The 12630-nt window shown below is 51.6% G+C and overlaps 1 protein-coding gene across 2 annotated transcripts in view; it reads right to left on the bottom strand.

Moving 5' to 3' along the window:
- Window positions 1-12630, bottom strand: part of CRTAC1 (cartilage acidic protein 1) — a 149823-nt gene that overhangs the window by 2823 nt on the left and 134370 nt on the right. Inside the window, exons 14-15 of one of the 2 annotated variants that reach the window (XM_030334808.1) lie at window positions 11402-11545; window positions 10130-10938 (exon numbers count right to left, since the gene is read on the bottom strand). In XM_030334808.1, the coding sequence (XP_030190668.1) occupies window positions 10820-10938; window positions 11402-11545 (263 nt within the window). In that variant the 3' untranslated portion in view covers window positions 10130-10819. Of the gene's footprint in view, window positions 1-10129; window positions 10939-11401; window positions 11546-12630 lie in introns of those variants that run through there. The other variant, XM_030334807.1, reaches the window with a different exon arrangement.

Raw genomic sequence — 12630 nt, 5'->3', positions numbered from 1 at the left:
CTAGTGGGGAAGCTACCCTCTGGATCCTCTAATATGGAGCCTTTATGGGGCACTTGCAGCCTTGGGTGGAGGGAGCAGCTTGACAGAGAGCCAGGTCAAAAGTCAGTAATGAGATAAATACCCATTGCTTGAGCTCTCACCCTGGGTTGGGCCCTGTTAGGGGTTGCATCAGAGAAGTCGTTCAGTTTTAAAGACTAGGGTGTTAGAACCTAGCAGAGTCGTATGTTGGATTTTATAAAACTAAATAACATTTATTGAGCACCTATTGTGTACCAGATACTTTGATAAAACCACATGCTAGAGCTGGGAGGGGATTTAAGATCATCTAAATGAGACCGAATGGAGGCCCAGAGAGGTCACGTGACTTGCCCCAGTTCACACAGCTGGCCGACAGTGGTACCAAATTTAGAACCAAGATCTCCTGACCCAGTGCTCAACCTGACACCATGCCGATGGCATCTGGATGGAAGTTGCCTTAGGCCTCAGGGCGGCCAGGGTCACGCACTCAGGTCTGTGGGCCAAGAGAGGATCTCACCAGACTGTGGGGATAGTGGCTCCAGCCCCCAGGGTGGGGGCTTTGGGGACATCCCCTCTGGCTGGTGCTGACTGGGACTCTGGGTGGCTTTCACACTTGTGCCTGCTGCTCCTGAGGGGCAGCTGGGCCTTTCCCTGAGCCCTGGGGCAGGCTGGACTCACTGCCTCTGCTCAAACCTGGGGTGTGTGGGGTTGTCACAACGGAGGCTGTTCTTTAACATGTGGGTAAGTTCATTCTGTCCTGTTGGCAAGACATTCTGTCCTGTTGGTTATTATTTATAGTAATAATACACAATAGTAGCTAACATTTATTTTATCACTATGTGCCATGCGCTAGGCTAAGATGCCACATAACCATTCAGTCCTCACGACAATCGTAACATGTGGACTATTATTCCCATTTTACAGATGAGGAGGCTGAGACTCACGGAAGTTAAATAACTTGCCCAAAGTTACACAACTAGGAAGTGGAAGAGCTTGGTTTTGAATCTAGGCAAAATTCACCCAGGTTTAGGGACCCTGTCGGAGCTTGAGGTCCTCGGTCATCCTAGGTTAGGATTTGGCAGATTCCCAGGTAAGGACTTGGAGCTGTGCCTGGTACCTCCAAGCCCAGGGCTGGAGCTTCTAGGCAACACGGGAGTGTGGGTGGGCTGTGCTCTTCAACTGCGGAGCCCACGGGGGCAGCTCGGTGAAGGGCAGAGCGGGGAGAAGCAGGTGAGGCGTGGCTTCTCTCTCCCTGGTTCTACTCTGCTGGCTCAGTTACGGGGGAAGTGGCCTCCTCCTTGGGTTGGGTCACAGCCACGTCTCTGCATCCCGCTGGCCAGCCAGGAACAGGCCCTGTCAGGCCCCAGCGAGCAGAGGAACCCCCAGGAAGCTCTGGGCTGCCATTCCCCCGTGGTCACTGCTGCCAGACTGCTTTCTAGCTTCCTTTGGGGAGTGTGAAAACCACAGGGTTTACAGAAGCTCGTGGTGCCACCGAGCGGCAGAATCGTGCACTGCACCCCGGAACCCAGCAGCCTGGGAACCATCCCCAGGGCTCCCAAACCCTGTGGGGCAAAGATGGAGTCCAGCTGGCGGTGACTCTCCCTACGGCCAGCTCCTGGGGCTCCGCCTTGTTCTTGGGAAACCCTAGCTCCCTTGACCACAGCTCCGGAAGGACTCAGAGTAAGGAAAGTTTCTGGCAGGAGGCACCTACGCTTCGTTTGGACTTTACTATTTACCAAGCGTGAAGGCAATGCAAATACCACTCCTAGTGAGACCTGAATTGGAATTCAGGCTTTATGAGGGTAGCATGTGGTGGAGACCCCTCGAGCCCCACTGTCCTCTCCAGCTGTAAGATAGGGGTACTAATACTTTACAAAATCGCGTGGGCCAGTGCCTCTCATCCTTGGCTACAGTCAATGTCACCCAGGGAGCAAGAGAAACCACTGATGTCTGGTCCTATCCCCAGAGATTCTGATTTCATTGTTCTGGGGTGCAGCCTAGACATTAGGGCTTTTTAAAAGTTTTCATGGAGGTTCTAGAGTGAAAATAAGGTCGAGAACCCCCGATTTTGACAGTGCCCAGAGCCTATGAGCCTTTTTATAGGCCTCTGAAGATGTCTGAGGCCCAAATAAAAGTTTATCAGTTCCACAAAAGCAACAAGACAGGAAATGAGTACAAGTTATGGTTCTACTCGTAAGGCATTCTAATACAGGCAGAGCTAATCTTTGGTGTTAGACGTTAAGAGAGCAGCTGTCCTGGGATGACGCATAGTGAATGGAAGGGGGCCTGGGGAGGCTTCTTGGGTGCTCATGCTCTGTTTCTCCAGCAGAGTGCTGGTTACACAGACGGGCTCACCTTGTGAGAATTCATTGAGCTCCACACTTAAGATTTGTGTATTTTTCTATAGGTATGGTACATTTCAATAAAATTTACCAAAAAAGTTTATTGGGCCCAAAATAGGAAAAGTAAACACAAAGCTGAAATTAATACTTTGTTACATATCTACAAAATGTAATACTGTCAAACAGTCCACTGTAATTCAACTTAACTCTGGTTGTGTGTGTGTGTGTGTGTGTGTGTGTGTGTAATTTAGTGTGAGTTGTGGATATATATGACAATGTTTGATATGATGAGGGGTGGGGCCTCCAAAAGAGAAGAAAGGTCCCTGGTACCTAAGAAAATCCTAAAACGGCCCAGGTTTACACCAGGAGCTCTTGACCTTGACCCACCTCCTTCACATATTTGCAAAATAACATGCATTTATCTGGGGAAGAGGATCGCAGGTTTCAGCAGATTCTCAAAGGAGTATGTGACCACCCACTAAAAATGGTTGAGAACAATTGTTTTTGAGGAATCTGAGAAACTGGCCTAGAACGTGCCTGGCATGACAGAGGCGTTCGGTAACGTCAGTTTCTTTCCTTCCTTTCAGAGTCCAGCCTTCTGACGTTTCCACACGACCCTTCTCAGGCAACTTTGGGAGGATTTATTCTCTTGGCAGAGCCCAGGGCAGAGTGCCGAGCTCACGGCTCTTCCTCTAAGGGGCTATTTAACGGGCTTGTCATTTCAGCACCTGCCGGATGGCAGAACACAGCGTGCGGCAGCCTGGAGCTGCACCGGGCCTTGCGGTTTTGAATCAGGGACCACGGAGGCGGTGGAAGAGTGGGAAGGGGGAGTCAGAAGGCTGCACCAGTCTGCCGTCCCCTAGCGCTGCGCTCAGTTATCCTGAGTCCCAGCTCTGTCATCTGTAAAATGAGAGCACGATGAAAATGCATCTCGGTGAATGAGAATCTATTTCTCCCAAGTAAAATATTATTGTTATTGCCGAAGTTACTCTAGGACCTCATTATACAGTGGCCTCGTGATACAGATTTATAGCCAGGTTTCAGATTCTTGCATAGAATAAACAGACATTTGTCCAAGGGTTCACTGCTTCCCTAATATACGCCAGGAACATTCATGTACATTATTATTCCATTTAGTTCGCTAACACTCTGGTGGGTGGTTATATTTGAATTCTTATTTTATAGATGAGGAAACTGATGTTCCAGGTGGTTAGGTAGCTTGACAAGCGCCCACAGCCAGTAAGTGTCAGAGTAAAGACCTGAACCTAAGCGTCAGACCCCAAATCCTGCTCTCATTCTGCCACTGTGTCACAGTCGGGCGAAAGACTCCTTTCTACCTGGATTGCCTCATAAAGACGGATTCCAGACCCAGGGAGAAGCGCGTGGGCAAATGCGGACACAGAAGAATTAGCTTTGCAGAGGCATGATGGGGCTAGTTATTCTGGAGTAATTCAAGTTATCGATTTCTGTAATGGAAAAGTGATTGGGGACCAGCTACCACCTGAGAGCAGCCTGAGCCAGGCCCTGGAAGGGGGAAATGTTATACCTAGCTTACTGGACCTTGTGCACGGCAATGAATGGCCTTTTCCCCTCTGTCCCCAGTTCCTTGGTAAACTCTTGGAGGGTGGGGATCTTATCTCACTCACCTCCAGTGCCTCCCACCCCCTGCCCTCAAGTGCCTGTCACAGTGCTTTGCCCTTGACAGGTGAATGCAAAATGCAGCCCACCAGGAAGGCTGGCAGGAAGGGATGAGGCAGGAAGAGGCAGGGATATACAGATGTGAAATCCTCTGGCCCCTGGAGTAATGAGACCTGAGGGGCTGCTTAGGCAGATGCAGACAGGTGAGTGGCCACTGAATGATAACAATTCAACTGCAGGTGGTCACTGACTAACTCACTTAAAGGGTAGAGGCAGGGGGCGCCTGGGTGGCTCAGTCGGTTAAGCTTCCGGCTTCGGCTCAGATCATGATCTCGCGGTTTGTGAGTTTGAGCCCCGCGTCGGGCTCTGTGCTGACAGCTCAGAGCCTGGAGCCTGCTTCAGATTCTGTGTCTCCTCCTTTCTCTCTGCCCCTCCCCTACTCATGCTCTGTCTCTCTCAAGAATAATAAATAAACTTAAAAAAAAAAAAAAAGGGTAGAGGCAGTGATGCTGGGCCATCCCCTGTGCTGGGCAGCTGCTCTGAGTTGCTCTGGCTGTGATCTCATGGCTCTGCTCATGATCTCCACCTGTCCTGGGAGGGGAGGAGAGGGGAGGAAGTGTGCATCCTGACCCCACTCAGCCCTGCTCAGTGCTCCCTGAACACCACTATTGTAAGGTGGGTAAATCCTCATGGGGCTGAGTACGTTGCCTGGAAATCTGGACCTGGGGCCCTAGAGAGTGAAGTACCATGGGTGGAGAGATAAGTGGACGCATACAGAGAAGATGGGTACCGGGAGATGACTGATGGTTCAGAGGTGGGCGAGAGGGCTGCCTGGCTTGGGATGGATGCTCGCAGACCCTGGAGAGGCAGGTGAATGGATGGGTACCGATCGGCCCTGTGCTTCCCAGTGCAGATCTAAATACAGCGCCGGAGTTCTTCAAAGGGAAGATACAGTGTAACCTGGTCCCCGAATGAGCTCTGCATATGAGTGATGGATATGTCTCGTTGGGAAGGATTCTTACAGGTTTCACATTGCCCCAGTTAATGACTTATGGATTGTTGCAAAATCAGGCAGTGCTAGAAGTGAAAGCAGTAGATTAAAGGGCCTGGGGCAGATTTTATAATAATATCTGCGTGTTATCAGTCAGTCACTGCATTGAGCACCTTGAATGCTTCATCTCAACAGCTCTGTGAGGTTGTTATGCTTCCATTCTGTGGAGGAAGAAAGTGAGGCTCAGAGAGAGGAAGCGGCTTGTTTGAGGCCACTTATAGGGCATGTAGGTGGGGTGTCTGGAAGTCAAGCCTCGGGCCATCTGATCACAGGGTCTCAGGGCAAAGAGAACATTTTAAGGATGGAAGGAAGGGAGGAGGGAGGGTGGGAGGACCATAGGATTTTGGGACCAGTTCTCTAATATTCTGGCACACAAGATACATTCTGCACTGGGGTGAGGCTCTGAGACCCTCTCCTCCCTCTTTCCTGTCTGCATCTGCCTTCAAGGCCTATAAATCTTGAGCCAGGGGACCAGGAAGTCCCATGAGGATAAGTATGGGGTTTACCTTCCTCCCTGTGGCCCAAGCTTATTCCTCTGCCACGGTCCCCAGGGGCAGTTGGGCACGATGTGATTGGGCTTCTCTCCTTCCCCAGGAGCTCTGCACCCAGGTCTGGGGTGCAGGGAGGAGTGTTAGTCCTTAGATCTTTTGGTGGGGGTGGGTGGGGCGGGTACATGAGATGGTTCTGGGTGATAAGTCCTTCATGGTTGCTCTGGGGCTGGCCATGAAGAAGGACAATGAATTCCCTTTATAGGAATTATTCTGGGCCCCAGACTTTCCTTCTGGCAGGCAGGCTGGGTTCATGAGGGGCTGGGCAGGGACTTTCTGGGAAGAGCGATACAGGTCCTCCTTCCATCCCCACCAGACATCCCCTTCTGCAGCCTCCCTTCTTAGCAGAGCAGGACCCTCTGTGCACCTGGCCCTTTCACTCAGCTCTTGCCCAGCTGTGTTCCATGGGCCAGGGATGGTTCTTTGGTTCGCTTGGTGGGCCCTTGCCCTGACTCTGACTCTGGGTCAGCACCAACGAAAGAACAAGTTCTGCATCTGAAATACTTTAAGTTTTCTTGTGCACAGTTGTGCATCTGAAATACTTTAAGTTTTCTGGAAAACAAGGCAGGGTGGGCAAGGAGGAGCCCCAGGCAGGAGTCAAATTCCTGGCGCGGCTATAGTCCTCGGGAAGTCACTGTTCCTTTTGAGCCCCGGTTTCCACAGCTGAAAAGGATGGGGCAGGACTGACTTCTCAGGTGCCTCTGGATTTAACGTTCTAGGGCTTCTGTGACAGTCAAGTGCCGAATCCCAGGCCAGTTCACCAGTTGCCGGTGGACGTGTGCCCTGTGCAGCCCAGTCAATGCCACGCTCTCCCTGCTCGGTTTACTTGGTGATTATTCTCTCTGGGAATGGCCCCGCGTGACGACTTGGTGGAACATCCCCACAGCTCAGGCCCCGGGAGGGTTTGCTCTGCTCCCTTATGGCCATTTTCAGTCCTGAGATCTCTTCTCTGCAAAGTTGTCAGTTCCCCGAGGGTGGCCAGTGTCCCCCCACGTCTCCCGCACTGCCGACTCCCGGGTGGCCTGGGCCACAGCAGGGAGTGCCGGGAGCCACGCGAGCCTTCGGCACTGCACAGACCCAGGCTTCATCCTGAACTTTGCTGCTTAGTAATATTATGAATATTTCAAATTTCTTTGGGGCTGACTACGCGCCAGGCACCGTGTCAAGTGGTTCAGATCATCTTGTTTAATACAATAACTGTGAGGTAGGCACTATCCCCATTTTCCAGATGAGAAAGCCGAGGCTGGAGGCCAGCACACTTACTTTACGTTTCTGCTCAAATGCCTCTTTCCCAGAGAGGCCCTCCCTGCCCCTCCCTATTTCAAGGGCCCTTCTGCCTCCAGCCCCGCACCTCCGTGTGTCTTCAGGCTGCTGCCCAGCTCCAATAGCACTTATCTTCTGACTGCATCCTGATCATGTTGTACGTCATGGGGCACTCAGGGGTCAGCCAGGGTTGTACACAGGTGTACGGGCCCGGCCACAAGAACCCGGCCCAGCACACAGCACGTGTCCAGTCTATGCCGAGTGACAGCTGGTTACATAATTTGCCCAGGTGTCAGTTTCCCGGAGATCGTTCCCCAAGAGGCTTAAAAACACAGGCTGCGGAGCCAGACAATTGCCGCTTTGAATCAGAGCTTTTGCCGCTTAACCGGCCACGTGACCTTGTGGAACTTATTCTCCCTGAGCCTCTGCTTCTTTGGTGATAAACTAGATGAGTAACATTTAGCCCACAGCACGGGCGGGGGGGATTCATGGGGACACACACGTAAAGTTCTTGGCATACGATAGGCGTTCCGTAAATGTTAGCTCTGTTCCCTGGGGATGGCCTTTTCTCTTCCCGCTTCTCGTTTTTCTCCAGTGGTCTTCTTTTCAACCACTTTGCTGTTCAACCACAGTTCCTTAAGGGGATGGTTGCGGAAGGAGAGGTCGGCATTATCTGCGGAGCTAAGCAGCCCGCGCTCTCTCGCCTCCTTCCCCTTCTGGGACGTGTCTGTTGCTAAGGAGACACAATGGCAGACCTGACAGGATGTGGCTGGGGTTCTGGCCCACGCTGAAGGAGAGAGCTGTGGCTGACCCTGGGGAGGGAGAGGAGGGGAGGGGCTCGGCTTGCCTCCTGGACTGACAGTCTGGGTGGGGTATCACTCTGGAATCTGCTGGACAAACTCAGCTGGCTCCCTGAGAAAGTGAAGCGTTCGTCCTCCTGTGTCTGTGCGGCCCCAGAGAGACGATCAACAGCCCTGTTTGGAGGCTGGCGTGCAGTTCCTGCTCGGGTCACAGTCCAGAGGTGCTGGTCAGGGTGTGAGGCCCACACCCTGGGAGGGGGCCATAGCAGCCAGAGTGACGCATAATCAAACTCTTGGCCCTCAGAATGGCACCTCCCCAGAGCAGGGCTGGCGACGGAGAAGAGGCTGTGCAGGTGATCCACGGTTTCCCTTTGCTAAGGACAGCCAAGCTGGCTGGTGAGAAGATTCAGCAGGGGCACTGCCACCTCTATCTTGCAGCTGCAGGGTGACCGTGTGGCGCTTGTCACAGATCCCGGGCTCCGTCAGAGACTCCATTTCCTCCTTCCCAACCCATCCCCGGCCCCTGGGCAACGCAGAGAGACTGTGGCTTTTGTGTAACGGGTTAGTCACCCCAAATGGGAAGGAAGGGTCCTTGTTAAGAGCTCAGGTTGGGGGCTAGACTACTCTGACGGAGTCCTTCCTCTGTGTGTCCCAGCCGTGTGACCTGGGCAAGCCACATAGCTTCTCTGTAAAACTGGGATCCTGATAGCACTTTCCGCTCGGGATTGTGGTGGGGATTACACAAGCTGATTCTTCTAAAGAGCTTAGATCTGGCCCAGACATGCCAAGCTCACTACGTGTGGCTATTATTGTTATGTTAAGGGTACATTCCTGGGCAGAGGAGTATTCTCAGTGGTTCTCAGTGAATGCTTGCCCAATGAATACTGGAATGAGAGAGCTTGCTTTCTGGTGTGGCAACCCAAGCATTTAGCTAGATTTTTCAGAAAGCCCCTGTGAGTCCCACTCTTATCCCATGCACCGGGTTCCTCCATCTGGCTGCAGGGAGGCCGTGTGGGAACAATAAACCAGGTCATCTCTACTTACCATTGTATGCCCAGAGCTTAGCTTAGTACCTGGCACACAATAGGTGCTCAACTAATACTTGTTGACTGGATGAATCACATCAGGAGTAAGCCTTCTTACCCAGCAGCTGGGATAGTGTAGTGGTGCTCTTGCTAGCTGGGGGGATTTGGGACTCCTCTTTGTAACTCATCTGGCCCCACCCACCAAGGAGGGTAAATCGACACAAACACACCCTGTTGTAAGAAACTCCGTGTAGGAGGATTCATGGTTATTACTTGACGAGGTATCTTCTGAAGTTTGCTGTCATCCTGAATTTTCCGATGTCCTTGGCAGTCTGTCTCCCTAGCTGTCCTGTCCCTTACTTCTCGTGCTGTTGTGTGCGGTCTGTCAGTGGACACCGTCGTCTTGCCATTCACCACTACATTTGGAACCATTGCCTCTATGGGTTTTGGGGTTTACTTCTCTCGCTATCTTAGATCTACTCGTTCATTTCTAAAAAGGCAGCAGCTTCCAGAATGACTAGGGAATAGTCCGAACAGTGACAGTGCTGTCTGTCACCCCCTGACAAGATGGTGTGGTAGGAAAGGGCTCCAGCCTTGGCTGGGGACCAGCTGGCTCTGTGACCTTGGGTGGATCACTTCATCTCTCCGAGCCTCATGTCTGGGCCCATCCAGACCTTTAATTTCTACCTGAACACACAGGAGCGGGCTTCCCAGAAGTGGAGCGATTTTTAAGTTGTTACACGCTTTCTTGTGACAATGTGGTTGTTTTTATTTTAAAACTTTTCATTTAAGCTCGTCTTCTGAGTGTAAAAACAGTACTAGCTATGAGGAATTCATATTTTGTGATTTATTGGGAGTATTATTATTATATCAGAAAATGGTAGTTTTTTTGTTAAATATGTTTTTAAAATGCTTGCTGCATGCTTAAGTGTGATTTTATTATATCTTGGGGCAACTTTTTTCCCCCACGAACAACAGATCTGTGATTTATAACAAGCCTTCACTACCGAGGCTGGTTGTGAAAGTATTCTATGGTGTTACATCATTCCCAAAGGGTGCTCTGGCTACAGAGGCTTCCAGGTTTCTAAGCAGACTGCAGAGGAGACCAAGTTGCAAGATTCTTTTCTAGAAATCAGGGTAACTTGAGACTAGCCATATCTCTGTCCAGCCACACACTGAAGGGTCTTAGAAAGGAAAGGGCTTTGGGAATACACCAGACCAAATCTCTTGTTATTTAGATTATGCAAACTGAGGCCCAGTGTAGAGAAGCAACCGTCCCCCAGGTAAAAGGCCCAGAATATTCCCTCCAGGTCTGCTCCTTGCTCATCCTACATCCCTTGCCTGGCCCAAACCCCAGCCCCCCAAACGTGAACATTGGTGCACATACCCAAACCATTTCTCATGCCCAGGACACTTTCCCTGTCTCGTGATTTGCTTTCCAAGGGCTACATGACAGAAAAGCTGCTGCTACTTCAGGATTCCAACCAGCATCTACTTGCCCCAGACACATTTTTGTTTTTATCAGCTAGGCACTAATACGCAACAGAGAGTTTATTGGCATAATTTCTCCAGAAAGAGGCTGGAAGACTTGGCAAGTTCAAACTTTAACATTTTTGTCAAGAGTTCCCAAAGGGCCACCTTTTCCCCTCCCATAATAACCACCAACTCCCAGAAGGCTTTCTCTACCACAGGAAGTCAGGGCACACAGAGCAGAAACAGCACAGGCCAAACCAGCAGGCACATGACACATGAGTGAATCAACTGAGCAAGCAACTGCCTGGGAGCCATCTTTGTTAAGGGCAAAACAGGGTGCTCATGACACTGGAGGATACAGAAAAGACAGGACTATCTTGATTCTTCTGAAGAAGTGAGGGAGGGTAGATGGGGTAAGAGGGGAGACTTTCCTTTCCTGTTTTCTCAGAAAACATGCAAAGAAAGGCTTCACAAACAAGATTACACAAACATCAGTATCTCCCAAACTTCCCTTTTCAAAGATGGCCACCCCTGCGGTCCATTCAAAGGGAGCACGCAGCAGAGTCTACTGGCGTGGAGAGAGAGACAGGCAGCAGGAGAGATTTAGTTTTCCACAAAGGTTGTTAGTTTAGTTTAGTTTTTTTTCCTTTATTGATGGGATTTAAAGTGCATATAACTGAAGGCAAAGTCCAAGGCCTAGAGAAAGATATGAGGCCCGAGAGAGAGGCTCAGAGATTCTAAAGGCAGCAGAAGGATACCCACCTAAAAAGGCCACTTGAGCTGCAAAAAGGATGGGAGAGAGAGAGAGAGAGAGAGAGAGTGGGAAAAAGAGAAAGGGGATGGGGGTGGGATGGGGGTGGGGGGAAGCATTTGGGAGGAAGAAGACAAATACCGGTTCAGAAATTCAGACAAAGATGAGTAGTAGGAGCTAGTTTATATCCCTGGTAGGAAAAGACCGGCTGACCTTAAGGTAGGAATATGTGAGAAGGGGAGACGTGAGAAGAACAGTGGCCTCTGTCCAGGGCACAGCACCCCAGGGACCCTTCAGATGGTGGCAGTAGTGGCGGGGGCTTCTCCAAACCTCTGTCACGGTCTTCCCCGGAGACCCAACGGGGGTCTAAGGAGACTCCATCCGGCCAGGAGAAGTCAGGGGCTGGGGACCTTGATCTGGGGCCTCCCCAAAGCTCCCCGGTGGAAGACAACTTCCTTGTGTCCTACTGGACCATGGCTGGGCCTCACTCACCCACACAGGCCGTGCCGTCCTCGTTGGGCTCGTAGCCCCGACTGCACCTCTTGTTGGTCCGGCACCTGTAACTTCCATACGTGTTGACGCACACAGGCTTGTCTCGAGGGCACACGAATGGGAACTGGATGCATTCGTTGGTGTCTGAAAGGTGAGGGGAGTCACTCACCAGGGAGGTGTGGGGCAGTGGCTCCTCGCTCAGGCTCTGCTGCCCCACCCACTCTGTGACCTTGGGCATATCCCTTCTTCTCTCTATGCCTCAACTCCCTCACTTCAGTCCCTCTGGCTGGCTCGTTCTGTATTTGACCTCTACGTGTTGGGGGTGTCACACTTGGCCCGGGGCCTTCTATCTACCACACTTCCTGTAGGTGCTCCCTTCATAGATGGGTGAGTCCAGATTCCTATCTGCAGCCACAACCTGTCCCGGGGGCTCCAGACTTATGAACCCAACATGCATCTCATGCTCAGTAGGTCCAGAATGGAAATCTAGATGCTCCAGCCCTCAAACTTCTTCCACCCCCTGACCCCATCTCGCCTAAGTCAATCAATGTCACCCACTCAGCCGCTCAAGCACAGATAGGAGCAATCCCTAGTTCCTCCTTTTCCCTTACCTCTGTAGGCGAGTTAACAACAGATCCTGCCGCTCTGCCCCCATAGAACCCCTCTGTCTGCCCACCTCCTTCTCCAGCCACAGCCCGTTCCCAGCCTGCACCACCTCTTGCCTGGATTTCTGCAGCCACCTTCAGACTGGCACTCTGGCTTCCACTCTTCCCTCCAATCTAATCTGCAATTCAGCAGGCAGGGCGATCTTTTGAAAATGTGAATCATACTCTCCTGCTTAATTGCAAAGGGCCTCAGGAACAAAATCCAGACACCATGAGACCCTCCCTGACTTAGCGCCTGGCTCCCCCACCACCTCCGGGCACGCCAGCCTCCTTCCCATTCCTTTCACACACAGAGCCTTTTTCCTGCCTCGTGGTCCTCGCTCCTGCTCTTCCCTCAGCTCTCCGTGTGGCTGGACCTTCTCGTCCTTCAGGTCTCAATTCAAAGGGCTTCTCCCTGACCACTCTGTCTAGAACAGTCTCCAGGGACACCTTGCTTTTGGTCCATCTCATCCGGCTGCCAGGTTATGTGTTTGTGGTCCTCCTCCTCAGAACAGATGCTGTTCCAGGGCAGGTGCTTGGCCCACATCCCCAGCACCTCGCATGGGCACGTAACTGTCCGCTAGA

The sequence above is a fragment of the Lynx canadensis genome, chromosome D2, assembly GCF_007474595.2.
Source record: "Lynx canadensis isolate LIC74 chromosome D2, mLynCan4.pri.v2, whole genome shotgun sequence".
NCBI classification, from domain to species: domain Eukaryota; kingdom Metazoa; phylum Chordata; class Mammalia; order Carnivora; family Felidae; genus Lynx; species Lynx canadensis.
This window is presented reverse-complemented; position numbering and strand designations above follow the sequence as displayed.